The sequence below is a fragment of the Nycticebus coucang genome, chromosome 10 (assembly GCF_027406575.1).
Source record: "Nycticebus coucang isolate mNycCou1 chromosome 10, mNycCou1.pri, whole genome shotgun sequence".
NCBI lineage: Eukaryota > Metazoa > Chordata > Mammalia > Primates > Lorisidae > Nycticebus > Nycticebus coucang.
Window position 1 is genome coordinate 61,222,179 of NC_069789.1, and position 26,535 is coordinate 61,248,713.

The 26,535-nt window shown below is 51.9% G+C and overlaps 1 protein-coding gene across 4 annotated transcripts in view; it reads right to left on the bottom strand.

Moving 5' to 3' along the window:
- Window positions 1-1,469: 1,469 nt before the first annotated feature.
- Window positions 1,470-26,535, bottom strand: part of IGFN1 (immunoglobulin like and fibronectin type III domain containing 1) — a 48,172-nt gene continuing 23,106 nt past the window's right edge. Inside the window, exons 5-23 of one of the 4 annotated variants that reach the window (XM_053607540.1) lie at window positions 26,425-26,524; window positions 24,674-24,718; window positions 24,005-24,050; window positions 23,255-23,429; window positions 22,183-22,296; window positions 20,494-20,662; window positions 19,122-19,394; window positions 12,802-18,393; window positions 12,181-12,305; window positions 11,320-11,461; window positions 10,637-10,936; window positions 9,482-9,781; window positions 8,767-8,940; window positions 6,741-6,829; window positions 4,760-4,955; window positions 4,530-4,607; window positions 3,786-4,085; window positions 2,727-3,053; window positions 1,470-1,820 (exon numbers count right to left, since the gene is read on the bottom strand). In XM_053607540.1, coding sequence (XP_053463515.1) covers window positions 1,807-1,820; window positions 2,727-3,053; window positions 3,786-4,085; window positions 4,530-4,607; window positions 4,760-4,955; window positions 6,741-6,829; window positions 8,767-8,940; window positions 9,482-9,781; window positions 10,637-10,936; window positions 11,320-11,461; window positions 12,181-12,305; window positions 12,802-18,393; window positions 19,122-19,394; window positions 20,494-20,662; window positions 22,183-22,296; window positions 23,255-23,429; window positions 24,005-24,050; window positions 24,674-24,718; window positions 26,425-26,524 — 8,559 coding nt within the window. In that variant the 3' untranslated portion in view covers window positions 1,470-1,806. Of the gene's footprint in view, window positions 1,821-2,726; window positions 3,054-3,785; window positions 4,086-4,529; window positions 4,608-4,759; window positions 4,956-6,740; window positions 6,830-7,790; window positions 8,115-8,766; window positions 8,941-9,481; window positions 9,782-10,636; window positions 10,937-11,319; window positions 11,462-12,180; window positions 12,306-12,801; window positions 18,394-19,121; window positions 19,395-20,493; window positions 20,663-22,182; window positions 22,297-23,254; window positions 23,430-24,004; window positions 24,051-24,673; window positions 24,719-26,424; window positions 26,525-26,535 lie in introns of those variants that run through there. The other 3 variants (XM_053607538.1, XM_053607541.1, XM_053607542.1) reach the window with 3 other exon arrangements.

Consider the following 26,535-nt stretch of genomic DNA (forward strand, 5'->3'; position numbering starts at 1 on the left):
TAGCCAAATTCAGCAGAGTTGCTGGATTTAAAATTAACTTAAAAAATCGGTATCATTGTTTTATACTATCAATAACCAGCTAAAAATGAAAGTAGACTAAAAGTAGATAACTAAAAGTAGAATAGAGTGGGGCACTGGGTAGCCCCCTCTGTGCAAGCACCCTATTCTCACTTCTGAACTGCAGACTATATAGGCCTGAAGCTCTGCCCTCCCTCCCAACTCCAGGACTCCCCCTGCCGACACGTTGAAAGCATTATGAGACTAGCCCCACATAGGCTGAGGTGTCCAGCTACTGCCTCTCAGTTTCCAATTCTTTTCTTGTGGCCCCTACAATAACAAGGTAGAGATATCAAGAAAAAAATGGCTTGTGTTGGTTTCCATGGTGGGGTAGGAAGGAGCCATAGCCCAAATAGACACCAGTTGTCTAGTCCCTGCTGCTGCCTCTGGAGGACAGTCTTCATCTATCTAGGTTGGACAATTATGTCTCCAGTCCAGAAAGCTTTCCCTTGATCACGTATTCCTACTCCTCAGAAAGGCGTTTTTGACTTCCATCCTCATGCGCTCCTCCTATGAACTGTTCTCCTTCCTTCCCGTCTGGCCTGCAGTTGGGAGCAAAGGGAGGCTGTGGGCAGCAGAAGCCAGGGGCTGAGCAGAGGGAATGAAGAGTTCTATCTCATCAGGTGGCCCACTAGGTCTTGGGGCTAATGTCCTAGGAAAGCCTGGGGCTGAGCCCTCCTCAGGGCTCCCTCCATCCTTTGAGAACTCTGGCATATTGCCTGGGAGCCTGAGATGTTCAGGGGCCATGCCTTGAGAAGAAGGGAGGGCGAAAGTTGTGTAGGCAGTTGTGTCAGGAGCAATGGGCTGTGGAGAAGGTGAGGGGACCCTAAGGAGTCTTGGTGAGAGTCACAGCCTCCCTCATCCCCTCTGGAGGGGCCCACAGGGCAGGCCCAGGAATAGGACTCTCCCTGACCAGGACCCCTTCTGACCCCAAGGAGTGACAGGTGTAGGGCCATCCTAGGAAGCCCCAACCCTGTGGTCCCCACATGTGTGACACCTAAGAGGCCTCTTGTCCTGCTGCTCACAGGATTTCTGACAGATAGGAGTGCAGGAGATGCGGAGGGAGGCGTCTCCTCACACAGATCCCCTAAACCTCCTCAGCTTCTCGACCCTTAAAATCAGTTGTGTAGGCCTGGGCTGCAGACAAGGAGCCAATTCTGAGTCCATTCTTCCCTCTCATCCTCCCAACTGGAGCCTGGTATAAAGGCTTAGCTTTGGAAATCTTTCCTCTAACACACCAACCCCAAGTTAATTTGCAAATGATTCACATGTATATGCATTATTCTAATGCTTTAATGAAGATACGTACAGAAAACGCCAACACACACACACACACACACACACATCCCCCTAATGCCTTAGTCCTCACCCAGATCCTCTGACCCCCTTTCTTTTTTCTTCCCTGTGCTCACAGCTGGCTCCACTGTTCCCACCCTCCCTCCCAGCCTATGAAAACAAGATGGACCCCACCCTGTAGCATGTGCTCTCTTGGAGAAGAAAGAAACCCCAAAGCTCACTGTCATTCTGCTCAGTGACTTAGCTTGGGGCCGGGAGACACCACCCCTGCCCCATCAGTTTTCTTCCCTTAGGAGCGTGTGTCCTGGCCAAACTTCCCCAGGAACCTCCTCAGTTCCTGGCTTCTTGGGGCTCTGGGCACAGAGTCCATCCTTGGGGATTGTCTCCTTGGGTCAGCATGAGTTTTAGGAGTGAAGCTTCAGGGATCCAGGGCCATCCCAGGGTGAGGCAGGGCTAGAAGCTAGGTTCTGCAAGAGACAGGATATTCCAGTGGGTCCAGAAGGGCAGCTGCCCACTCCAGCCCCTGTTCAGTGGTGAAGGCAAAACAGCATGGGGGTTAGGTCTCTAGAGGGCTCTGCCATCAGGAGTGGTGGGTTCAAATCCAGAGCCATAATGTGCTCTCTGAGTTTGAGCAAAGTCTTTCCTTGGCCTCTTGGGCAACAATAACCACCCCCAAAATACCAGCATTTTCCCATAACTAAGTGTGTACACAAGCTGGTACACATTGAGAGTGGCTTCCTAAGTGCTTTGGTGTAGATGCTCCAGAGAGCTGTTCTGGATTAGGGCTGAAGGGCCATTTTTGCACAACAATCAATTGTGAATAATTAAAAATATTGAGGGGTCACTTTTGTTTGCTATTCAAAATGTTTTAAGTACTACTGGGAGGAAAATGTTTTCTTATTAACACGTATTATTTGCTTTAAGAGACTACTCATGAGAGAATAAACATGGGTTCTGTTTCTTTTTTGGGTAGTAAATGTCCATGTTGGGCATATTTATGAAAGAGCAACACAGAGGACACTTCTTAATCTCTCACCCTGACATGAATGTGTCACAAGGCTTCCTGGGAAACTTGTGGGGGGTTGGGGGGGCAATATGCAGCCCCTTAAATCAAGAGTTCCTCATTTAGTCCAAACACCTCATTTTACAAATGAGCTTATCAAGACCCCAGGAGGGCTAGTGATGGCAGGGTTAAATGACAGAGAGTTGATCCAGAGTCAGGCAGAGAACCCTGGTCTCCTGACCTTCAGCTGGATCACTCTAGAGTGGGGGTAGCCCACTCTGGGAGCTCCCTGAAGGCAGGCAGCTGGCTGCTCCTCTGGTTCTCCTTCCTGCCCTCCAGCCTGGCCCTCTACCAGGGCAGCCAGCATTACCTATGACAATGAGGGTGGCAGTGCTGACAGCCTGGCCCAGCATGTTCTCTGCCACCGCCTTGTACTCGCCACTGTCCTCAGGGGAGACGCTGGGGATGACAAGGGAACACACGCCCAGCATGTCGGTGCTGTACATTGCAGGATTTCCTTCCAGGCTCTGGTCATTCTTGAACCAGGTGACATGGGGCCGGGGTGAGCCCTGCACAGCGCAACTCATGCAGCACTCGCAGCCTTGGGGCAGCAGGTGTGACCGCAGGCCCACCAGGAACCGGGGCTTCTGACTCAGGTTGGGCTCCCGGTAGCTCCGAGCCTTCACTGTGAACTTGTCTGTGGGGAAAAGCAAGGATCAGAGAGAGGAGGGTCAGAACAGGCAGGTCCCAGCTGAGGCCCATGCCTGGGTAGGAAGTTCATGGCGCTGCTACACAGGCATGACCCAGGCCTTCCTGCCACCGTCTGACCTGTGAATTTGAACCCCAAGGCTTGACTCTTTTTTTTGTCCTTTTCCTAAAATTATCTTTGGATTTTTTTTTTTTTACTACAAACTAATACACATTCACTGTGGACAAATTAGAATACTTAGAACATCAAAAGGAGAAAGAATAAAAACCGATCATAATCTCACTGCCTATAGATGACCACAGCTTATATTTGGGTATAGAACCTTCCAGACGTTTTGTATTTTATAAAAATGAAATCATCCATCAGCAATATTATAACTGGTGACCACTTTTGAAGATCCACATCCATTTGCCTGTAAAATACACTTTGTCTTCAGAGAAATGTTAACCTCCATTTGCTGCGTTGCCTGTCACTGCTTTTGAGAATGCACCCAAAGGCACACCCACGTCTGGCTCATTCTTCCCACGGAGCTGGGACCACCCTAAATTAGGGAGGCAGAAGACATCACTGCAGGCAGGTGTTAGGCAAGGGGTGGGAAGAGCAGCGGCCCCTGCTGCTGGCTGTTCTTTCTGACCATGTCCTCACCTCCCACCCCGCACTCGCTGCAGCGCAGACTACAGCTCCCACCCTGGCTTCCCCTCCCCACCAGGGACCACTCACTGTGCTGCCGGGGGATGCACCAGGGCTGGCTGGTGTCCGAGGGTTTGCTGGCCCCCACCTCGTTCTTGGCCACCACCCGGAAGTGGTACTCATAGCCCGGGAGGACCCACGGGAGGGTGAAGCGGTTGGTGTAGACACGGTCCGCCGCCTCCCGCCAGCGGCTGTTCACGGAGGAGCGCGTCAGGACAGCGTAGTGCAGCGGGATGCCCTGGGCCTCGTCTGGAGAGGGCTCCCACTCAGCAGTCACCGTCCCAGGCACGTTCTCCTGCAGGCGGATGGGGCCTGGCGGCTGCGGACACGCTTCAAGAGAGGGAGAAAGGAAGCCGGCGTTGGAGGCACCCAGCGGGACTGCTGCCGTGGCCCTCCTCCTCCTCCGCGGGGCCCTACGTCTGGGGGTGTCCCAGGGAATGAAGTCCCAGGAGGTACCTGGGGCCAGAGAGAGCTTCGTCGGGTGTCTACAGCTTAGAGGATGGAAAATCTCCCCCAAAAGAATACTTAATTTACCGTGGTTTTTAAATAAAACCATACAGGACCTGGTGTGCTTTTTTAGACAGATAAGGCCTTCACTGCTAGTCTCTTTCATCATTTCTGTGTATCCAGAAACTCCTCCAGGCAGGGACTGTGTAGGAGTTACCACCCAGGACAGCTTGTGCAGGGGCCACAGATAATTCTGCCCACCAGGTTTTCCAAGTGATGTAACCATGATGCAACTATCTTTGCTCACTGACTCAAGGAGAAGATTACCTGAGGTTCCAGGAAGGAGTGTAGCACAACTGTCCCTAAGTTCTTGAGGAATTCTCCTTGTTCTTTCCTCTTTTCTACCTTCAAGCACATGGGGAGGGGGGACGGTGTGGTCACCTTGTGTACCCAGCCCTGGTAAGATGGCTGAGATCTATGACCATGCTAGATGGGAACCTCCATATCTTGTGAGTGGCTGAACCAGCGTCCAGAGCCCAGAGCCATGCCTGCTTCACCTGCCACCTTGATGCGGAAATTGTGGGCAACCTCCTTCCCCTGAAGGCTCCTCAGCACCACGGTGTAGAGGCCACTGTCTGAGAGGCTGGCCACAGGAATCAGAAGCTGCGTAAGGCCATCCTTGGTGGTGGTCACACTTCTTTTGGGCAAGGGCAAGCCATCCTTCAGCCAAGTCACCTCAGGCATGGGGGCAGCCTGGAAAACAAGAGGAAGGAAAGGGTAAGGAGGAGAAGTTTTATGGAGATGAAGGCATTTAAGCTGGGCCTAGGGTAGAAGTGGTGAGAAGAGCCTTACCAAGAGGAAAAAGGTCAGGAACAAAACACAGAGGTAGGAAAGTGCCTGGGCAGGAACAGGCTGCTGGAGAGGTGGTGATGAAGTATGGGGGTGGCAGGTGGGTGTAGTTGGGGAGGGGTAGAATGGGAAAGAAAGCTGGACAGAGAAGTTAGGCAAAAGTGTGATACACCTGCCATATCACACAGCACAGACATCTAGATTTTATTCTGTAAGCCGTGAGTTGCTGTTATGAGCAGGAAAACATAATTAGTTCTGGATTCACATGGAGGCGGGGGCTAGATGGAAGCAAGAAGGGAGGACTTGAGAATCCCTGCAACAGTCCAGGAGGGAGGTTATGGCGGCCTGGCCTTCAACTGTGGTGACCCTGAGCGGGGAAGGGTGGTCAGCCCAGCTGCTTGGTGATCATGCTGCCAGCTCTCCTTAGGACCCTCAGGACTGGGCACACTGGGCATCAGAGTCAAATGGACATGTTGACAGTCACTTAGCTCATGGGATTGTTCTGAGGATTTAAGGAGCTAATAACACACAAAAGCACAGAGAACAGCCTAGGACACAGTGAACACTGTGTGTGAAATACTTTTGTCATCATTCCATTGTTGTTATTGTGATCTAATATTCAAGAACAAGTAATTTTGAGTAAGACAGATCTAGGTTTGAATTTGGCTCTGACATCTATGAGCTTCACATATATGATGATGGGATTTTAAATAATAATAATGGGCTGGGCATGGTGGCTCACACTTGTAATCCTAGCACTTTGGGAGGCCAAGGTGGAAGGATCCCTTGAGACCAGGAGTTCAAGACCAGCCTGAGCAAGAGTGAGTCCTTGTCTCTACTAAAAATAGAAAAATTAGCTGGGCAGGCTGGTAGTCCCAGCTACTTGGGAGGCTGAGGCAGGAGAATCACTTGAGCTCAGGAGTTTGAAGTTGCTGTGAGCTAGGCTGATGCAGGGATCCTCTACCCAGAGCAACAAGCTGAAACTCTATGCCAAAAATACATACGTACATACATACATATCATAGTAACATGTATTGAGTGCTTGCCATATGCCAACCCTATTTATGTGCTTTCAATGTATTAACTCCTTGAATCCTCAGAACAACTCTTTGATACAGGTTACTATTATTATCCCCAGTTGAGGATGAAGAAGTTGAAACACAGAATGGTTAAGATATTTGTCCAAAGTCAAACAGCTGGTGAGTGATGATGTCAGAATTTGAACCCAGGCAGTTTGCACTTTTAACCACCACACTACTGTTATGCTATAAATACAGAGTCAGGTGGTGTTGGTGTTGACTGAGGATCATCCTGAGTCAAATGCAGGCCATGTGTTTGCACAAGAATACATTTTGAGGTCAAAGGGGATTATCTGCTGTGCAGCCCCCTGAAATCCCAGATTAAGGAGAGGTGGAGACAAGTGAGGGCCCTGGTTTGGAGGTGCATTACCAGAAGCTACCACTAGAGAGATCTGTAGACGTAGAGCAGAATGGCAGCCTGGTGGCCAGGTGAGGGCTGTGCCTTCTGTAAGAACCAAAATCTTTCCTTTCTCATGTGTGCCCTGATTACCAGGACAAGCCCAGGTCACTGACTAGGGGCCAAAAAACAACCGGGAAAGGAAGAAAACTGCAGAGCTGAGTCTGGCTCCCTTGGCCTCTCCCCTCCCCACACCCCTTGAGGTACACTCACTTCAAAGGAGACAGGCAGGCGAAAGGTGTCCCCAGCCTTGACCGTCAGCGAGTCCTTTATACTGGAATCTATTAGGAACTTGGGACAGACTGAAACACACAAAATGGCTTGTCACTTCCTTCTACAGTTGGACCCCAGCCCCGGGTCACCAGAATAGGACTGGAGGGGAAGGCTGGGCCAGTCTAACTGATGCTGAGACCCCAGTGGACTGGGTGCTTTAAAGCACATGGAGGGGAGTTGGGAGAATAATCCTGGGGGAACCCCAGCAGCTGGTGGGAGATGCCAATAGGAGAGGGACAGGGGCTGAGAAGGAGGAGGCACAGGGAGAAGGTTAAGGTGAGGCTGGAACAGAGGAAGTGATGTGGTGGACCTCTTTTGTTTTGCAGATGAGATAACCACCAATCTGAGGCAGGAAGTGACTTGCCTAAGGTCACACTGAGTTAGGGACAGAGCCAGGACAAGATCCCAGGGTTCTGGACTGTGTCCTGTGTGGTGTGCACATGTATCCCTTATTGTCACAGTGACAAGTAGGTAGGGTCATTTGGGATGGCCACTGACAATTTGGGTCAATGACAGATCAGCTGCTTCTAGCAATTAAAGCCCAAAGGGAAAGTTAATCCCCCTTTTGATAATGGGGAGCTGGAGCATGTTTCATTCTGATCGTGAACCGCATGAGCTGTACTTATGATTCCTTAGGCCATGCCCAGGAAGCAGCAGCTCTCTCTCCTGGAGAGAGCGCCACCTTTAGAATCACCAGGTTTAATTCCTGGCTCTGCCACATACCAGTGATGAGACTTTGTGCAAAATATTATGGGCCTCAACTTCCTTCTCTGTAAACTGGGCGTAAAAATACTAACTTTGTAGGACTGTTATGAATTGGAATGCGAAAACATTTCCAAAAAGGGCCTTCCTAGCCCTGTGCCTAGCACATCACAGGGGCTCAATGATGTTACTTCATGAAACTGGGGAAGGAGATCCTGGCTCTACAAGTGCTTGGTGATTGCTCAGGTCCCTGCAAGCCTCAGAGGTAGGGAAAGAGATGGCACTAACCAGTAATGGGTGTGGCTTGCACTAACGTGTCCAGGACAGTGGGCTGGCTATGGCCTCCTTTGTTAACTGCTGTCACACGCACGAAGTAGCCTTCTTGGGGCCGAAGCCCCTTGGCCATGTAGGTGGTGACTGGCACAGTGCCCACATGGCATGGAATCCATTGGAGACTGTTTGAGCCACACAGCTCTACCACATAGCCCTGGGCTTCATCCCCATCCTGGGCATCCGGTCTGGTCCAGCTCAGGGTGATGCTGGTGTTGGACATGTCTGTGACTTGGAGAGGAAGCTGCTCTGGGCTCATCCTCCCTCCACAGAACTTAGCTTCTGGGGCGTTCATAGAGCACAGAAACACAAAGGCTGCCACAGAACGCCTCAGCATCTGGCCAACCCTCGGCCTTTTCTGAGTTCTTTCTCTTCTCTAAAAATAGTAGTTTCTTAGGAAACTACTAAGTGGGACAGGAGACCCTTTATTCACTTATTGGATGAGGAAACTGAGATCTAGAGATTATTTGAGTGCCCAAGGTCATGGCCACGGCTAACAGCTTCCTCTCTGGCTTTTAGCCGGGCTTCTACTGAACCAGAGCTTCTCAACTTCAGCACAATCTAGTTTTTGTCAGATAATTATTTTGTGTGGGGAGGGGCAGGGATAAGCTCCACCCTGTGTTCTGTAGGAAGCAGCTTCCCAGGGTTCTTCACTCTGGATGCCAGTAGCATCTATCCCCTAATGGAACAATCAAAAATGTCTCCAAATATCACCAAATGTCCCCCAAGGAGACAAACTCATCCAGAAGATACCCACTGTACTAAACCAATCCTGGAGCCAAGAGAGGGATCTAAGGCAGCAGTTCTCAACCTGTGGGTTGTGACCCATTTTTAACAATGAAAATACATTGTGGCATTAGGAAGGTTGAGAACCACTGGTCTAAGGGGCCTTTGGAAGCCAGGACAATGAGGAGCCCCGCTCAGGCCTGCTCACCAGGCAGGGGCTGGTCATTCACTGCTGTCCAGGTGTTGCTCCCTTTCTTGCGCTTCTCAATCAGGTAGCCCAGGATGTGGGCACTGCCAGGGCCCCGAGGTGCTGTCCATGTTAGTGTGATCCCCTGGCTGGAGGCTGACACAATGGCTGGAGCAGAAGGGGCCCCTGGAGGAGCTGGGGGCAGAGAAGTTGCTTGTCAGCCAGGTGCCAAAGAAAGGCGTCAGCCCATGAGGTGGCCCTAGGGGTAGAAGGCATGGGCATCTGGGAGAGGGCCACACTCTGTTCTTACCTGGGGAGTGTCCAGGGCTGAAGTAGCCTGTTCTGGGGCACTGTTCTGGTTTTTCAGGGGCAGGAATGATGGGACAGAGAAGGTACTTTGGCCCAGGAGTCTATTGCCAGTCCTGGGGCCTCTCAGCCTCAAGTCCCCTGACAGGATGTTCCAGACAGGAGGGATCTGATGTGGATGCTAGTCCCTGCCTGGGTCCTGACAGAGCAGCTTCTGCTTGCCCAGCCCCTCACTCCCGGAGACCCCATCAATCTGATCTGGCTGCCTGATCCCAAATACAGCTGAGTTAAGGAGTCTTCAGAGTGCTCAAAAGGACCTCCAGACCCCCAGGCACTGGCCAGTGTTGCTCAGACTCTGGAGCAGAACTGTGGTTCTCTAGGCACAGTAGGGAGCCCAGGGGTGTTCCCCAGCCCTGGCTTTTTCTCTCACCTTCAGGAGCCACCAGCACCTCCTCAGACTCCAGGGCCTCGCCAGCTCCCTCTGAGGTCACAGCCCGCACACGGAAGGCATACTTCCAGCCTCGCTCCACGCGGGCATCAGTGAAGGTGGTGCCATCTGCCAGAGCCTCGCCCACCTTCAGCCAGGTGCTCCTGCCAGCCTGTCGCCTCTCCACCACGTAGTGCTCCACGGCCCGGCCCCCGTCATCCCTCGGGGGCTGCCAGCGGAGGCAGACACCAGCCCCATGGCAATCCTGCACCTCCAGGGGGCCTTGAGGAGGCTTAGGCTTGTCTGTGGACCCACCGAGAGGAGCAGGAAGAGAAGGGGGTCAGAGGAGCTGGAGGGGAACAGTGCTGGTCTTCCCCCCCACACACACACACACTGTCTACAGATAAGCCTGCAATGGTGTGGACTACCCAGAGTCCCACGTGTTCCCTGAGATGGCCAGGTGTCCCTGGGCACCACCCTCAACCCACACACTATACCTAGGGATGGACCACGGGAGCCCCACCATCCTGTGGCTGATAGGGGCACGGCTCAGTTTGTGGAAGTCCTATCTTGCTGGCATCACTCAAGGCCGGGGCCACCATCCCACCCAGCAACTTCCCTAAGGCCCAGTGTATTGGAGTCAGAGAAGCACAACCACTTCCCACCCCAGCAGAAGCTCAGCCCTTTGTTCATCTAAACTGCTTCTTTTTTTTTTTCTTTTTCTTGTTTTTTTTTTTTTGAGACAGAGTCTCAAGCTGTGGCCCTGTATAGAGTGCCTTGGCGTCATAGCTCACAGAAACCTCCAACATGGGCTCAAGCGATTTTCATGTCTCAGTTTTTCTTTTTTTTTTTTTAGTAGAGACAGGGTCTTGCTTTTTGCTCAGGCTGGTCTCAGATTTGCGAGCTCAAGCAATCCACTCTCCTCGGCCTCCCAGGGTGCTAGAATTACAGGCGTGAGCCACCATGCCCAGCCAAAACCACTTCTTTTTAACCAGTCTGATGAGGGGAGAGAGGGCAGGTAGGGCTAGTTTTGGATCTTAAACAGCACGCAGTAAGGATCAGCACCAGCAAATATCACACCAGGACCTGCCCTTGCTGGCAGGGCTGGAACCCCAGGGACCCTCAGGCCTTGGTTGTGGGGAGGGCTGAAGCTGGCACCTATAACTTGCAGGGTGAGCTTGGCTTGTACAGAGCCTCGCTTGCTCTTCAGTGTCACGCTGTACTGGCCACAATCCTTCCTGTCTGCACTGGGGAGGCATAGTCGTGTGTAGCCATCCCCCAGGGCCATCTGGGTGCCCCTGCTGCCACTGCTGTCCATCTCAGCCCCGTCCTTCCTCCAGGTGGCCTGAATGGGAAGGCAGCTCTGGAAGGGGATCTTCACTGCCACAGGCTTCCCAGCCTTGACCACCAGTGGCTCTCTCAGTTTCTCTGTCACATCTGGAGCAATGATGGGGGTGTCTAAAGATAAAATAAGGCAAAGTAATTAAAGAAGCCAAGGGCACTGGGCATCTGGGGAGTGCAGAAAGATGCATCCCGGGAAGGAAGTTGGGGATAAGAGTAAGAAACCCTCTGCCCCACCTCATGAGGACTAACAAGGGGAATGGGCTTCATCTGCGGCAGTAGGGATCAGGATTAGACCTCACCAAGGACTTCCTGACAAGGAAGGAGATAAGACACTGGAATAGGGAAGATGTGGGTTGGCTTTTTAAATCATGTTCTCGGACTGAGGATGAGGTTAGACCCTGGCTGCAGACTAGCCACAAATTCAGGTGTTTAGAAGTGGAGCTTATCACTTAGTACAAAGAGACTGTGGGACAGAGAAAGGCAGGGCTGGGCCTCACCCTGGACAGTCAGGGTGGCCTCGCTCTGCTGGTTGCTGGCTACAAAGGTATACCTCCCAGCCTGGGTCCCCTGTACATGGGCAACGAGGAGTCTGTGCACGAGACCTTCTTGCTCAAAGACAACTCCATCCTGGGTGGTGAGCTGGGGACAAGAGCCAGAGCAGGAGAAGGTCACTCTACCCCCACCCTGCTCCCCCAGGCCAGCTAAGCACAGCCATTTACTCATGCAATCTCAGGAATTATAACAGCCACATGAGTTGAATGCTTATTTTGTGCCTAGTGTGTTCTAATGTTCCCCATGCTTGGTACCTTACTTGTCACCACCTTAGGAAGTGGGTACTATTACTAGTCTCATTTTATAGATGAAGAAACCAGGATGTTTAGCAACTTGTGGAGGTCACATAACTGGTAGTGACAGAGCTGGGATCTCAAGCCAGATCTAGCTGATGCCAAGGCCCATGCTCTGAATTACTGTGATGTATTTCCTTCTGAGGTGACAGTTATAATGGAAGACAGGGGGGCTGTTCAGAGAGATGAGAGCTCCCCTCTCGTTGGGATGGGAAGATGGCATTTGTATGAGGCCTTGAAGGATGGGTAGAATCCAGCAGGTGTGGGTATAGGAGAGGCATTCTGAATGGAGGAAGAACTTTTGAGGGAGGCAAGGGTAGGATACACAACATTTTAAAAATCCGCTTTTAGTTTAAACACAACAAGCTGCTGGCTATTTAAACTTCTCCCAGGGTGAGTACGTCAGTAAAATGAATAATGAAAAAAATCTTCCTTGCAAAGCCCTACCCTCTACTGCCTCTCTGTTTTACCCCATCCCTCCCCAGTAAAGAGAAGGTATAAGGTGGGCAGTACCTTGACTCCATCCTTAAACCAGGTGCCAGGTCCCAGGTCACTGGTGAGGGTGCAAGAGAGTATGGCGGTCTCGCCCTGTTGCACCTCCGTGTCTGCCAGGCCCTGGGAGAAGTGGCCGGAGGGACCTAGAGAGACACAGAGGCAGTCCCCAATGCCGGACCTCCCAGGCTGTGGCCTGCACTTTGGTCTGGGAGGCCACCATGGTCCTGTCAACAGGGGTCAGCCTGAGCCAGCAAAGCTAAGCCTCCTATTTTTCTCAGTAGGACCTAGGCTGGTGCAGGAGATCTGGGGTGTTAAGGCAGATGAAGGGGCCCTCTGGATCACACAGGTGGGAAGTCTGGATGACTCCAAAAGAGTTACGCCAACAATTCTGGTACTTTGGACATAAGATTTCAGACCATTTACCCATGAGACCTCTAAGCCTCATGCAGGGTGGATCGCACCTACACGAGGAGGAAGAAATTACTTCAGAATTTTTTTTTAAGTCCCTGAAAATGGGATGCATTGGCAGGGACAGAATCCTGTGGTTGGAGGCAGAACTGGGAAGGACCCAAGCATCCTAATGTCCAGAGCTTAGTTGGCTGGAGCCCACTGGAGCCAGCTAGGCTGAGCAATACTTACCTCGGGCCTCTGCGGAGAAACTGTCAGTGCCGTGCTTGTATCTGGATGTGGGACTCTGGGTGGCATCTCTGCCCTTGCTGCCCTCTTTGCCACTTCTGCTGCCAAGATCACTTAGGGTCTCCTGGCTCCAGTCTTCGCATGGAGGTTCTCCTAGGCACCCTCCAGTCTGCCCCACAGGAGGCTGCCCCGTGCCTCTGGCCAAGTCCACTTCCACTCTCTTGGCTACTCCAACCTCAGCCCCTGATTGTGCTTGAGAACTGCTCTTGAGTGAACCAGGCTTCCTGTCTAACCTTTCAGATGCTTCCTCTCCCCAGCCCTCATTCTCCTTTAGGGCCCTGGGACCTTGGGCCTCTCCATTCTCAGCCTCCAGGGACTCTTGCTCCCTGAGGGACCCCCTTCCTTTTCTCTGTCTTTTGCTTAGCTGAGAACTCAGGCCCTGGATCCCTCCTGATCTGTCTCCATAACCTTTTCTGCCACAGGGACCATCTAAGACATTCCAGGCTTCCTGAGGTCCTGAGTCCCCCGGTTTTGGGGTGAGGCCATCACCCCACTCAGTGGAATTCCCCTTGCCCAGGATACCTGAGTCCTCTGCACCACCAGACCTGTCCCTCCCAGGATCTGAACCTTTGCTATGCGGGGATTGTGAGCCTTGACCTTCTTGGCCTGGTGCACCCTCCCTGCCTTTAAAGCCCCCTGGCCCTTCATGGGTCCCACTAAAAGTGACACCTTTCTCCTGCAGAGTAGTGGAAGCCCTGGATCCTGAGGCTTGGCTCCCAGCACCTGTGCTGCATTGCCCAAACCACTGGTCTTCCCAGCCTGGGGCCCCAGTGCTGCTCACCCCTCGCCCATCATCAGGTCCTTCTGTTGATTTTCCCCTTCTCTTAGGCATGGAGCTGCTGACCATGGCCTGGCCTTCCCCTGCTGAGCTCCCTGAACCTGCTCCCATCCTTCTGCCTCCCAGCAGTGAGTCCCCACCTCCCTGAGGTCCTAATCCACCCTGTTCAGGAACTCTACCTTTGTCTGCTATTCCTGGACCTTCTTTCTGAATGTCCCGTTCAGGTCTAGACTCCAAAACATCCACCTCTGCCCAGGTCTCACCTTCTACTGCCTCCTTACTATCAAAAAACCCAGAACCCTTTCTATCTCCTCCTTGGTCTGCAGACCTACCCTTCCACCTGGGGACCCCTCTGTCCCTAGAAGACCCTGCAATCCCAGAACCATCTTGCCCCTCCTCAATATCTGGTTTTTCTTTGGAACCAACAGCCTCCAAGGCCACAGGGACCCCTGAGGTTCTATCGCCTCTAAGACCATTGGTGGAGCCCCACCCATATGGCCCTCCCTGAGTCTCTGGCATCCCTGGGACCCTAGGGCTGCCCGTGTATGCTGTGCTGTCTACAGTGCGTAGCATTCCAGCCATCCCAGGGCCCACCTTAGGGCCTGCCCCATCAGCAGGCACCGTTCCTCTGGCCCTCTGTGGGCCATCCTTGGAGCTCATGCCACCTTTGAATGCTACCAAATATCTTGACCCATGCTCCATAGCTTTGTGGCCTCTGGGTCCACCCAGTGAGCCTGGCACTTCAAACTGCCCTGAACTATCTTCACAGCCCATCTCACCCTCTGGCTCCCTTTTCCCAGGTCCTCCTGGGCCTCCCCTATAACTGACCTCACTCCCTGATTCCATTCCCCAAGTTTCCTCCAAGCCTTGCCTATAATCTGCCTCATTCCCTAATGGAATCCTCTCAGAACCCCCTGCAACATGCCTATAACCTGCCTTATCCACTGACCCTATTTCCCCAGAACCCCCTAAACCATCCCTAAAGATCTCTTTCCTCCCTGAGCCCCTTCCCCTAGGAACCCCCAAATCTTCCCTGTAATCTGTGTCATCCTCTGACTCCATTTCCCCAGAACCCTCCAAACCACACCTAAAGGCTGCTTTGCTCCCTGAACTCCTTCCTCTAAGAGCCCCCAAACCCTTCCTGTAGCCTGTGTCATCTCTTGATCCCATTTCCCCAGAATCCCCTAAACCATCCTCAAAGGCTGCCTTGCTCCCCAAATCCCTTCCCCCAGAAGCCCCCAAATCTTTCCTGTAACTTATGTCATCTGCTGACCTCATTTCCCCAGAACCCCCCAAACCATCCCTAAAGGCTGCCTTGATCCCCAAACCGCTTCCCTCAGGAAACCCCAAATCTTTCCTATAACCTGTGTCATCTCCTGACCCCATTTCCCCAGAACCCCCTAAACCATCCCTAAAGGCTGCCTTGATCCCTAAACCCCTTCCCTCAGGAGCCCCCAAATCTTTCCTGCAACCTGTGTCATCTGCCAACCCCATTTCCTCAGAACCCCCTAAACCATCCCTAAAGACTGCCTTGCTCCTCAAGCCCCTTCCTCCAGGAGCCCCCAAATCTTGCTTATAACCTGTGTCATCTGCTGACCCCATTTCTCCACAAGCCCCTAAACCGTCCCTAAGGGCTGCCTTGCTATCTGAGCCCCTTCCCTCAGGAACCCCCAAATCTTTCCTGTAACCTGTGTCATCCTCTGACCCCATTTCCCCAGAACCCCCTAAACCATCCCTAAAGGATGCCTTGCTCCCTGAGCCCCTTCTTCCAGGAGCCCCCAGATCTTTCCTGTAACTTGTGTTATCTGCTAATCCCATTTCCCCAGAACCCCCTAAACCATCCCTAAAGGATGCCTTTCTCCCTGAGCCCCTTCCTCCAGGAGCCCCCAAATCTTTCCTGTAACCTGTGTCATCCTCTGACCCTATTTCCCCAGAACCCCCTAAACCATCCCTAAAGGCTTCCTTGCTCCCCAAATCTCTTCCCCCAAGAGTCCCCAAATCTTTCCTGTAACTTGTGTCATCTGCTAATCCCATTTCCCCAGAACCCCCTAAAGCATTCCTAAAGGATGTCTTGCTCCCCAAACTCCTTCCCTCAGGAGCCTCCAAATCTTTCCTGTAACCTGTGTCATCTGCTGACCCCATTTCCCCAGAACCCCTAATATCATTTCTACCACCTGCCCCATCTGATCTCATTTCTCTGAGGCCTCCTGAGCCACCCCTAAAACCAGCCTCATCCCCTGACCCTGTTGTCCTAGGCCCAAGGCCCCTTGACCCTCTTCTATAAGGGGCTTTGACTCCAGTTCCCTGAGGCTCTGGAATTTCTGATCCAGGCCTATAACCTAGCACATTGCCAGACCCATAGGCCCACTGACTCTCAGAACCATCCCCAGAGTGAGGAGCTAGAGCCTCAGGGTGGCTGGTATCCCAATAACCACTTCCAGCTCCAGAGGCCGTAGCACCAAGGTACCTGGTCCCATCCCCATCAACCACCTTTGCCCCTCCCCTCAGAGGCCCTGATTCCATGGCTCCTGAACCCCCAGGGCCATCTTCATAGCCTCTTTCTCTGAAGGTCCCCAGGGCCCTCAAGGCTCTGAAGCCCCCATAATCTCCAGTCTGTCCCCAACACCTTATCCTTCCAGAGCCTCCCAGCTCTGCTTCCACATGTCCCTCCCTAGCAGTCTCCACTGTTCCAGAGGCCTTGAGACTATCTCTATCCATGGACCTCACTGTCCTAGAACTCCCTAGGCCACCATCCAAATGATGCCCTCCCCCAGGGCCCATTTCCCTCTGGCCTCTGCAAGCATCCCAATTTCCGGCTTCATCCATGGATGCTCCATCAGGGCCACCTGAGCCATTCCTGAGACTAGCAACTCTCCCAGACCTCCTTCCTGTGGGGCCACAACCTCTGTGTCCAGACCACATTCCCCCAGGAACCCCTGAGCTATCCCTGTAAGCACCCCCTTGCTCAGACTCTGTTTCCACAGGTTTCCCAGAGGCAACTCTGCAACCAGCACTGTGACCAGACCCCATTTCTGCTGGCACTCCAGAGCCGTCACTATAACCAGCCCCATTTTCAACACTTATTCCCCTAGGAGGTCCTGAGCCATCCCCATACCTAGGTTCCATTCTCGCTGGGCCTCCTAAGCCATCCTCATAGCCCATCTCTTCTCTGCATTCTTTTCCTCTGGAGCTGTCAGACTCATTCCAGAAATCTGGTTCAGACCCTATTACCCCTGAACTTCTTAATCCCTTTGATTCTCCTAATGTGCCCCCAGGTCCCTGAGCATCCAGGCCTGGAGACCTAATCAGGCTGTGGCTTCCAGCATCTGCCCCCTGACCAGACTCTATCAGCCCAGTCTTACCACCTACTCCCCCTTTCCCCTCACTGGACCCAAGCATTCCTGGCCCTTGATGGATCCCAGTTTTTCTGAGGCTGGACCATGTGTCATCCCAGGGACCTGTGCTCTCAGACTCCAGTCTGCTGGCTCGCCCTTCTCCCCACTGCCCTGCTGCCCAGTCCTGGGAAGACTGGAGGCTTCCAGAGCTTTCCCCTGCCCCACACAAGGCCCTTGCTATCTCCTGGCCATCCCTTCTCCCAAGCTCCTGTAAGCCACCTTCCCAGCCCCTGGGGTCTCCTAAGCCAGTTTCATAGCCCCTTCCTGTACCTACAGAATGCCCTGAGCGTAGATCACCTGCCTCCTGCAGGGAGTCCTCAGCTTTGGCCTCAGGACTTTCACTCTCTAGAGGGAATTTTCTGGCACCTGATAGTGATGGTTCCTGGAAGTTCTTGCCTCCAGATATCTGTCCTAGATACTTCCCTGACTCCCAGTATCCGCTGGCTTCCCCATAGTCAGCATCTCTACCTCCCTGAGAAATCCAAGATTCAGGGCCCATGCCTGCCTTGAAGCTAGAGCCTCTTCCTCCAGGAAACTCCATGGTGCTAAGATCTCCTTCCCCACTGCTATTTCCTGCTGCCCCCCACACTACCCTTGCTACTCTTTTCCCCCTTTCCCTACATAGATTGTCCCCTCCCTCCATCTCATCCAAGCTGTCACCCTGCAAAGTCATCTCTGTCCCCTCCCCTTTCAACCAGGACCTTGTAGGACCAGACTGGGATCCTTGCAGGTTCCTCTTTCCTACCCCAGGTCCAAGTTGAGTGTCCTGGAGTCGTTCTTGGTCTTGGTTGACCAGTTGATCTCCACTGTCCTCTCTATGCTCCTTTCCTTCCCAGCTGCTCTTCAGTTCTTCAACTTGAGAGCCACTGGACCCTGCCTCCCAGCCTCCTGTCGTCCCCCAGCATCTGTCCCCATCACTATTTCTGCCATGATCTTGCTGTTTTTCCATGAGGCCCAACTCTGATTGTGGGCTCTCTCCCTGCAGATGAGGCTTCCCTAGAAGGCTTCTGGCCCAACCTCCCTCTTTGTGGGGCTGATTTTCCCCAGGAGTGACTCTGCCTCCCCCTGCTTCTGGAAAGTCCTTTCTTTCCTGCCCTGGGCCCCAGTCTGAGTGAGCTGCCCCTTCATCCTCCCTTAAGGAGCATCCATGCCTGTCAAGGCCAGCCCTTTTGGGGCCAGCAACCCACTGAAGCCCAGAAGCTAGCTCAGCCCCCTTGACGGAGCCCCTTGGGGGGTCCTGCTCTCTAGGTTTCCCTTCCTGGTTACTGATGGTCCCAGAGTCTTCTGCTTCTGAGGCCTGGGCTCCTTGCACCTGCTGCTGGCTGTCAGTGCTTGTGGTCTGAAGGTCTTTATCCTTGCCCGCTTCAGTGAGGTGTAATTTACATGGGAGGTCAGTGCCCCCATGGAGAGACAAGAGAAAAGATCGAAACTCCTGTCAAATCAGGCTGAAGCACCTGCTTGACCCCAGCCTGCCCAGCGGAGAAGCAAGCTGACCATCTGGGAAGGAAGCCAGGATGCTCCTGCAGATGGATGGATAAATGCACCACCACCTCCCCAGTCCTGCTCCCCCAGGCCACCCTGCTACATGGTTCATGAGGATTGGGGAGAAAATGCACAAGCCAAAAGTCATTTGTTTATCAAACAGCCACATTAGGTGTGTAGTTTGAAAAAAAAAAAAATCCACTTGCTCTACCACCTGCCTTGCATATGTCCAATTTACAGTGTCCTAGGAACATCTATAACCCAAACTCCAATCTCTAGGGGGGCCAAAGGGTGCTCTCTTGTCTGGCCCAGGTGCTTCTCAACCACGCTTAACTTGAACTAGGCTGTCCAGGACCCTAGGGCCATCTTAGTAATTGCAAGAGGCCCCGTGGAGCAGATGCAGCTGAGGAGGGCTAAGCTGGCCATGAGGAGTCTGCACTGCAGTGGGTCAAGAATAGAGCTAAGTAGCTCTCCTCATTCTCTCAGATCGAAGGACTGAACAAAGCCAGCCCCATGCCTCTCACCCCTACCCCAGCCTTCCTCACACCTCCCTGGCCCTGAGGTCTTGCCTTGGAACAGGCAGGGAAAGAAAGGTGTGAACCACTCACCTTCAACCACTAGCCAGGCACTGGAGGCATAGAACCCGGTATCCAGAGAATAGAGGCCCATGTCTGAGAAACGGGCCCCCCTCACCACTAGCCGGTGGGTCAACCCATCAGGGGACACAGACACTTCATATTTGTCACTGGGCTGGAGTGGCCGGTGCCGGAATTGCCAGGCAGCCTTGGGACAGGTGTTGGAGAGAGTACATTCAAAGACTGCATCGGCCTGCTCTTCACAGAGAGTCTCAGCCAGCGGGACCACCACTCTGGCGGGGATGGCTGCCAGGAAAGCAGGAATGGGGGTGTCAGCTTGATAGCACATGGTGCGACTTGATGCAGTGGGACTGGGAGCTCAGAACCAGGGTCAGCTCCTTTCTTGCCCCAGGTATCTGTCCCCTGCCCCACAAAAAATGAAGGGGTATAATTAGGTTATGATTAATGAGGCTATGTTCAGCTCTGGGATTTTATAATTTCAAACCCAAAAGTTATATGTGGGGACAAAATAGGTACATGAAGGAAACCTGACAGCTGAGAACTAGTGCTTTATATCTATCTATCTATCTATCTATCTATCTATCTATCTATCTATCTATCTATCATCTATCTATCGATACAGATATAAGTCCTTTTTACAGGTGAGGAAACAGAGGCTTAAAAAGTTAAATGACTTCCCCTAGACTGATGCAGCTAGGAGAAATCTGGCGACTCGCAAGCCCATGTTCCTTTCCCCACGCTGCACAGTTTCAGTCTTTCAAACCTCACCCAGGAACCCCTGACCTGCTGGGATGCAACACCCTCTTCTCTCTATCTCAACTGCGATTCAGCCTTGTTCTTTATGGTGTATCTTCCCTGAACTTCCTTCTCCTAGGCCTCCCCTTGTCCTTCTAAGAACCCCTTCGAGCTGTCAGGTGACAACCTATGCACTAGTGGTATGAGACAAATGGGGGAAGGGGCACAGGGTGCAGGGAAGGAAAAAGTCTGTATAGGACACAAGTGTGCCTAACCCAGGTGGAGATTCCTGTTGGGGGGTTGTGGGATATAAGGGCACGCAGCAGAGAGGAGTGAGGTTGCAGCTTGAGGCTGTGCAGTTAGTTTGGATCTGATCTGAAAATAATTGGCTGCTGCAGAAGGTGTGTGAGCACAGACATGACACCAATGTCCCACATCTGTGGCTGTAACTCAGCAGAGCCCAGCTCAGCACCAAGAGAAGACACAATTTGGACCCAGGCTTTTGGGGGAAAAAGCACATCAAAATGAACTGTCTGGGTGTGCAGGCCTCTCCCAGCTGTCTTTGCAGCCAGGAGCCGTGTCACATTTATCCACACACATTGCACTGACATGGACCCCCATTCAACCTTCTACAGTGAAGACCACTCACCTCTGGCCTCTAATTCTGTGGAGAAGACTATGGTATCCTCCACCTTGACCTGGTAAATGCCGGAGTCCTCCGGCCTCAGGTCCTGAATTTGGAAGTGGTAGCGCTTCCCCAGCCGGCGCAGACAGTGCTTGGTCAGGTTGTCGAAGCCATAGGGGACCATTTCACCATCCTGAGACCAGAAAAAGGAAAAGGGGGCTGCTGAGGGCCTTAGCAGGTTCCCAGCACTTCCTGCCCCAGTCCCACATTGACTACAATCAGCAGTCTTCCCCACTGGCCCCAGGCACCAGAAAACATTCTTGGAACTGTGAAAGGAAGGAGGAAGTAGGGCATTTGGCAGCTGGGATTGTGAGGTGGGTGGGAATATGTGCTCTAGGAATGTCCGTAAGTGCATGCATTGAAAAACTGCACATTTTATTCAAAGAGGCACCGCAGATCGCAGAGATTTCAGCTCAGGCTGGGAGTCAAGTTACTACCCAGCAGCCTTGCAAGTTTGGCAAGGGGTCAGGGAGTTAAAACCAATGGCCCATGGACCTTGGCCCCAGCACATTTATTCACCAAGAGAAACTTCCAGAGAATGCCATCTTCAATGTGCGTATTCTCTATACACACACACTTAAACTAAGCCCTAGATGGATTTGCTGCTTGCTGAATAATAACAATAGCTAACACTTATTAGGTGCCCACCATGTGTCAGGCATTGTTTTAGGTACTTGGGACACATCAATGAACAAAACAAAAATTTCTAAAAAAAAAATATGTATATATATATACATATATATATATATATTTACCCCTCAGGAGCTAAAAACCTATGGGGGACACAGGTAAGTTATAAACATTATAAATAAGTAAATAAGGCTGGGAGTGGTGGCTCATGCCTGTAATCCTAGCACTCTAGGAGGCTGAGGTGGGTGGATTGCCTGAGCTCACAGGTTCAAGACCAGCCTGGGCAAGAGCAAGGCCCCATCTCTAAAAACAGCGAGGCCTTGGGGTAGGTACCTGTAGTCCCAGCTATTTGGGAAGCAAGAGAATCGCTTAAGCCCAGGAGTTTGAGGTTGCTGTGAGCTGTGACGCCATGGCACTCTACTGAGGGTGACAAAATGAGACTCTATCTCAAAAAAAAAGTAAGTAAATAATTTATGCTAGAAAAACATAGAACAGGGGGAGAAAAAGGAAGAGGAGATCCAGGAGTGCCAGGATGGGGCTGGCAGGAATGCCAGTCTCCCTGCTGTCAGGAAATTAGCTCTGTGGGTGTGGGGAGGAACATGCCACACAGAAGGAACAGGGACAAGGCCAGGGTGGCATGGGGAAGAGTAGCAGGAGTGAGCAGAGGTGAGGGGAGGGGCAAGCTGTACATTATTGCGGCATTGCAATATACAGCAAGATGGGTGCTACGTTACACCCATTTCCCAAATGAGGAAACTGAGGCACAGGAAGGTGAATATCTTGTCTGAGGTCACACAGCTTGTAAGTGATGGAGCCAGGATGTGTGTGAGGCCCAACTGGAGCACCTGATAGCTCAATGTGAGGTAAAAGGTCCCTGTGGACTGTATACAACAGAATGTGACTTAACTCCAACCAGTAACTCCATGGGATGAGGGGCTCGCTGCCTCTGTGCTCAGGTCCCCCAAACCCAGGACCTGCAGCATCCCTCCCAGATCCTCCCACTCAAGGCCCCAGCAGCCTCACCTTATATAAGTAAATCTTGCTCTCAGAATCCTTGAGAACAAGCTCCAGGTCAAATGTTGCGACTCCCTCCTTGGTGACCCTGATGTGTCTCAAGTTGGAGATGGCCTTGACATACTAGAGGCAGACAAACCCAGCAGGGGAGCGCTTAGAGCTCTTTCTTCAGGCATTCCAAACCCTCATAAGCCCTGGTACCATGCAAGCCCAGAATGTTCCACTCAAACATGCACCAGCTCATCCAACAATGGGGAGAAGTAAGCCCCTTGAGGAAGGAACATTTCCAAAATGAGAGATCAATTCAGGAAGAGAACCAGGAAAAGTGTCCAGGTGCTCCAAGTGCACAGTAGAGCATTGATCTCGTCTTCCATCTAATAAACATTAGTTGAGCACCTACTATTTGTAAAATTCTGCACTGAGTTCTGTGATAAAGCAGGTGAGAAAGGCTGGAGGAAATAAAGCTGAGACCCTGGGGGGAAGGGGGTTTAGGGACCACCTTTGAAGCAATAAAATACTATTTTCAGGATAATGAAAACTAATTGTTTTCCATTTCCAGAGGAAAAAGTAGACTCTATGTTAGACTAAAGAAAGAAGTTCCCATACAGTTTATGAGATTCTGGAACTGTGAAATTCCCTTCCGTGGAAGGGTTTAGAAATCAGACAGGTATCCTACATCCTTAGATGATGATGATGATGATGACGATGACGATAGCTGACGTCAAGCTCTTATCATGTGTCAGGCACGACGCTAAGGGCTTTAAGTACATTCTCTCATTCATCCTCCCAAGGACCTTATAAGGTAGATACAACTATAATCCCCATTTGACAGAAGAGGAAACCAAGACACAGAGGCCCTGACTTTTCCAAAGCCCCAGAAGTGACTAAGTTATCAGAACAAGGTTTCAGAGCCAAGGTACCAGCCTGGAGGCACGGGTTCTTAGCCAGATACCCCACAGGGGCTAGATGGAGACAGGCCATGGGACCATAGTTGGTGTTTCCCAAGGCCTGCCTCCAAGCCTGGCTCTGGGCTGTGGCACCTGTGCTGTAGGTTTGTGGCATGGGGGTAGGGAGCGTGCACCTGCGCCATCTTGTCCTCCTGTTTCTGCTTCATTTCCTGCAGCTTGTGCAGCAGGCCCCGGTAGTCAACAATGCCGTACTTCATGCAAATCTGCTCGTAGTCCTTCCGGTCTGCTGTCATCAGCAGCTGCCACACCTGCTCCAAGTCTACCTTTTTCGCAGGGGCTGGTAGGGCCCTGGGGAGCAGAGCCAGCAGGTCAGAGGCTAGAGACGCCCCAGATTTTGGCCACCTGCTCTGGCTCCCCAAAAGGACCTGGGAAGCTGCTCTGTCTGTACCCAAGGAAATGGACACAGAGCCTGGAATCTCTGGGACTGACTGTTCTTGAGACTGGAAGGACCCAGAGATTGGTGGGGTAAGCCCTAACCCACAGCTCCAGCCTCCAGGAGAAACTCTGCTCCTAACATCTTGTGTTGTAATTTCTGGGCAAGATGTCAGGGGAAGGGGAGAGGTTAAACTCTTCTATTGCTTAAAAATTTTTTTTTAAATCATTGTTCTAGAAGACCATCCCATTTTGCAATTGAGGAAGTCAGGACCCAGTGAGGAGAGATGATTAACTGAAGGATATGGAGCTTTGAAATGGCAGAGCTGATCTAGAATTATAAGTTCAGTGACCTTCCCAACCTCCCATCTGCTATGGGTGGTCTATGTCCTTCTGTTCTGGGTGGAAGGGGGGCTTAGCCAAGCTTGCTTAGGGAAATAGTAAGGGGTGGGTACTATACATGCTTACAAAACACCCCTAGACAGACCCACCTCTTTTTCAGCAACTTCCTGAAGTCCATCAGCTCCTTCCTGAGGTCTAAAAAGGAACAAGAATGAGGCCCAGTCCCAGGTGGGATGTGTTGGGAGCTGACCTTCTGGGAGGTAAGGCCTCCCAGTTTGAGGAAAAATGTACTCGAGTCAAGGACCAAGTACAAACCTGGCCTCAGCGGTTTTCCTGTTACGGCTGGTTTCTGAACCAGATTAGATTGGAGCCAGGCCCCTTTGGTCACTACAGACTGCTGAAAATGCTATTTTGCCCCTATGCTGTTTTATAATCAAGTTATGCAATTATGACAAGATCGTGCCTTCAAGCTACTATATAGAAAGCTGTGCAATAAAGCTGAGATTGCTGGTTCCTACTGAGGAAAGCCCTCCTGATCCCGCTATTCTCTGTCTCTCATTTCACATCCCGTGCTGATCTACTCCCAGGGTCTCTAATAACCTTTGCCAGGCAGGTTCCCAGCAGGATGGATGCCTGGGAGCTGATGCAGGGCTTTTCTGTGTGGGCCATGCTAACAACTGAGCCTATGAAAGGGGCTCTCCTACAGATTGGTGATGACCCACGAGGTGTACATGGAGGCTTAACCAGGTGGGGAACACCAGACAAGGAGTAGCATCTCCCCCAAAGGCCCCAAGGAGATTTCTGACAAATCCACCTACCCTCTTGTGATTCCTTTTGCCTCTTCCGTTTCTTCCGAAAGCCAACTGGGTCATCCAGGGAGGAATTGATATGGATAGGCAGGGAGAGCGGCAAGATACACTGTGATCTTCCTGAGAAACCAGTGAAGTCCCAGAGCCCCACTGCCCTCTAAGGCATGGAATATCCCAGCAAGAGGAAGGGAGCAGGGTGGATGGTCTGTCATAAGCTTTGATACCCCAGAGCCCTACCATGACATGTGGAACCAACCTGAGCATCATCTTATACCGGGGAGGCCCAGTCACATGTCCACAGAGACCAGGGAGGTAGCATAAATGAGTGAAGTGGACACTGGCACCCACAACAAACTGAAGAGCATTTGAGGGGGGCAACTGCTCATTCATTCAACCTGAGACCTGCCATTTCAGGGTATAGGTCCAAGATTGCCAAATATGCCAGACCCTGCTGCTTGGCTGACCCTGCAGCCATTCACAATCCTCTACTACTTCACCTGCTTCTACTAGACAGGCTGGGAAAGTTAAATACTTGCTTTCCCAGCTTCCCCTGCGACCAGCAGTGGCCATGAAACATGGTTCTGGCCAGTGAACTCCAAGAGTTTCTGGGAAAGCTTTTGCTTCCTTGACAGGAGAGGCAGATGGACCCAGGACACCTCTCCCACCTTCCTGCCTTGCACATGGATTGGTTTAGATCTGCAGCAGCCATCTTATGACCATGAGGCGATAAACCAGCCTGCTAAGGATGGCTGAACAGTGAGACAGAAAGAATCCTGTTTTCTGATGATGACCCTCAACTGTGGCACGAGCCCTTGATGCCAATCTCAGGACTTGCTATGCGAAGTAATTAAATGCCGTGGCTGCTCTTAGTAGGATTATCTGATACTTGTAGGCAAACCAATTCATAACCAACTGAAAGACTAGATGTGCTTCCTCCTGAGACAGCTACTTTTAATTATTACAATTGGACAACTAGGGCGGTGCCTATGGCTCAGTGAGTAGGGCGCCAGCCCCATATGCCGAGGGTGGCGGGTTCAAACCCAGCCCCGGCCAAACTGCAACAAAAAAATAGCCAGGCGTTGTGGCAGGCGCCTGTAGTCCCAGCTGCTCGGGAGGCTGAGGCAAGAGAATCATGTAAGCCCAAGAGTTAGAGGTTGCTGTGAGCTGTGTGATGCCACGGCACTCTACCCGAGGGCGGTACAGTGAGACTCTGTCTCTACCAAAAAAAAAAAAAAAAAAAAACAATTGGACAACTAACTTTTAAAATTTCAAATACTGTGCAAATCAAAGTAAATTCATCTGAGATAGGATTTGGCCTTTGTGTTACCCATCAGTCACCTCTGACAAAGACCTATACAAAACATCCTTTGCACAGTGGAGAAACTGAGGCTCAGGGAGGAAAACAAAACCCACTGGGCAAGTTAGCAGACAATCCAGGACTAGAAAGCAACTTTCAAGTCCTGTCTTCATTCCACTTGGCCAAGAGAATACCCTTCAGAGCATCTGCAACAGGGCAGCTGCTGAGGTGTGCCTTTTGAATCACATGTAGTTTCGTGAGTAAGTGGCTGAGGGCCAAGGGCCTGGTGCAAGGTGGGGTGGCGACAGCAGCCTTGGTGGGTCTCCCTTTCCTCCCTGCCACCACCTTTCCTCCCCACCTGGGCAGCTGCACGGCTTCTGATTCCCCTGAGGGATCTTGGAGGAGGAAGTGATGCTTAGGCACTGATGAGACAGGCTTGGGGCTGGGGATAGGGGAAGCCCACCTTCGATGACGGTGAGTCTCACTGTGCACGTGGCCTCTCCGTACATGTTCACCGCTGTGCAGCGGTACACGTCAGTGTCCTCACCTGTCAGCTTGTTGACCTGCAGAGAGG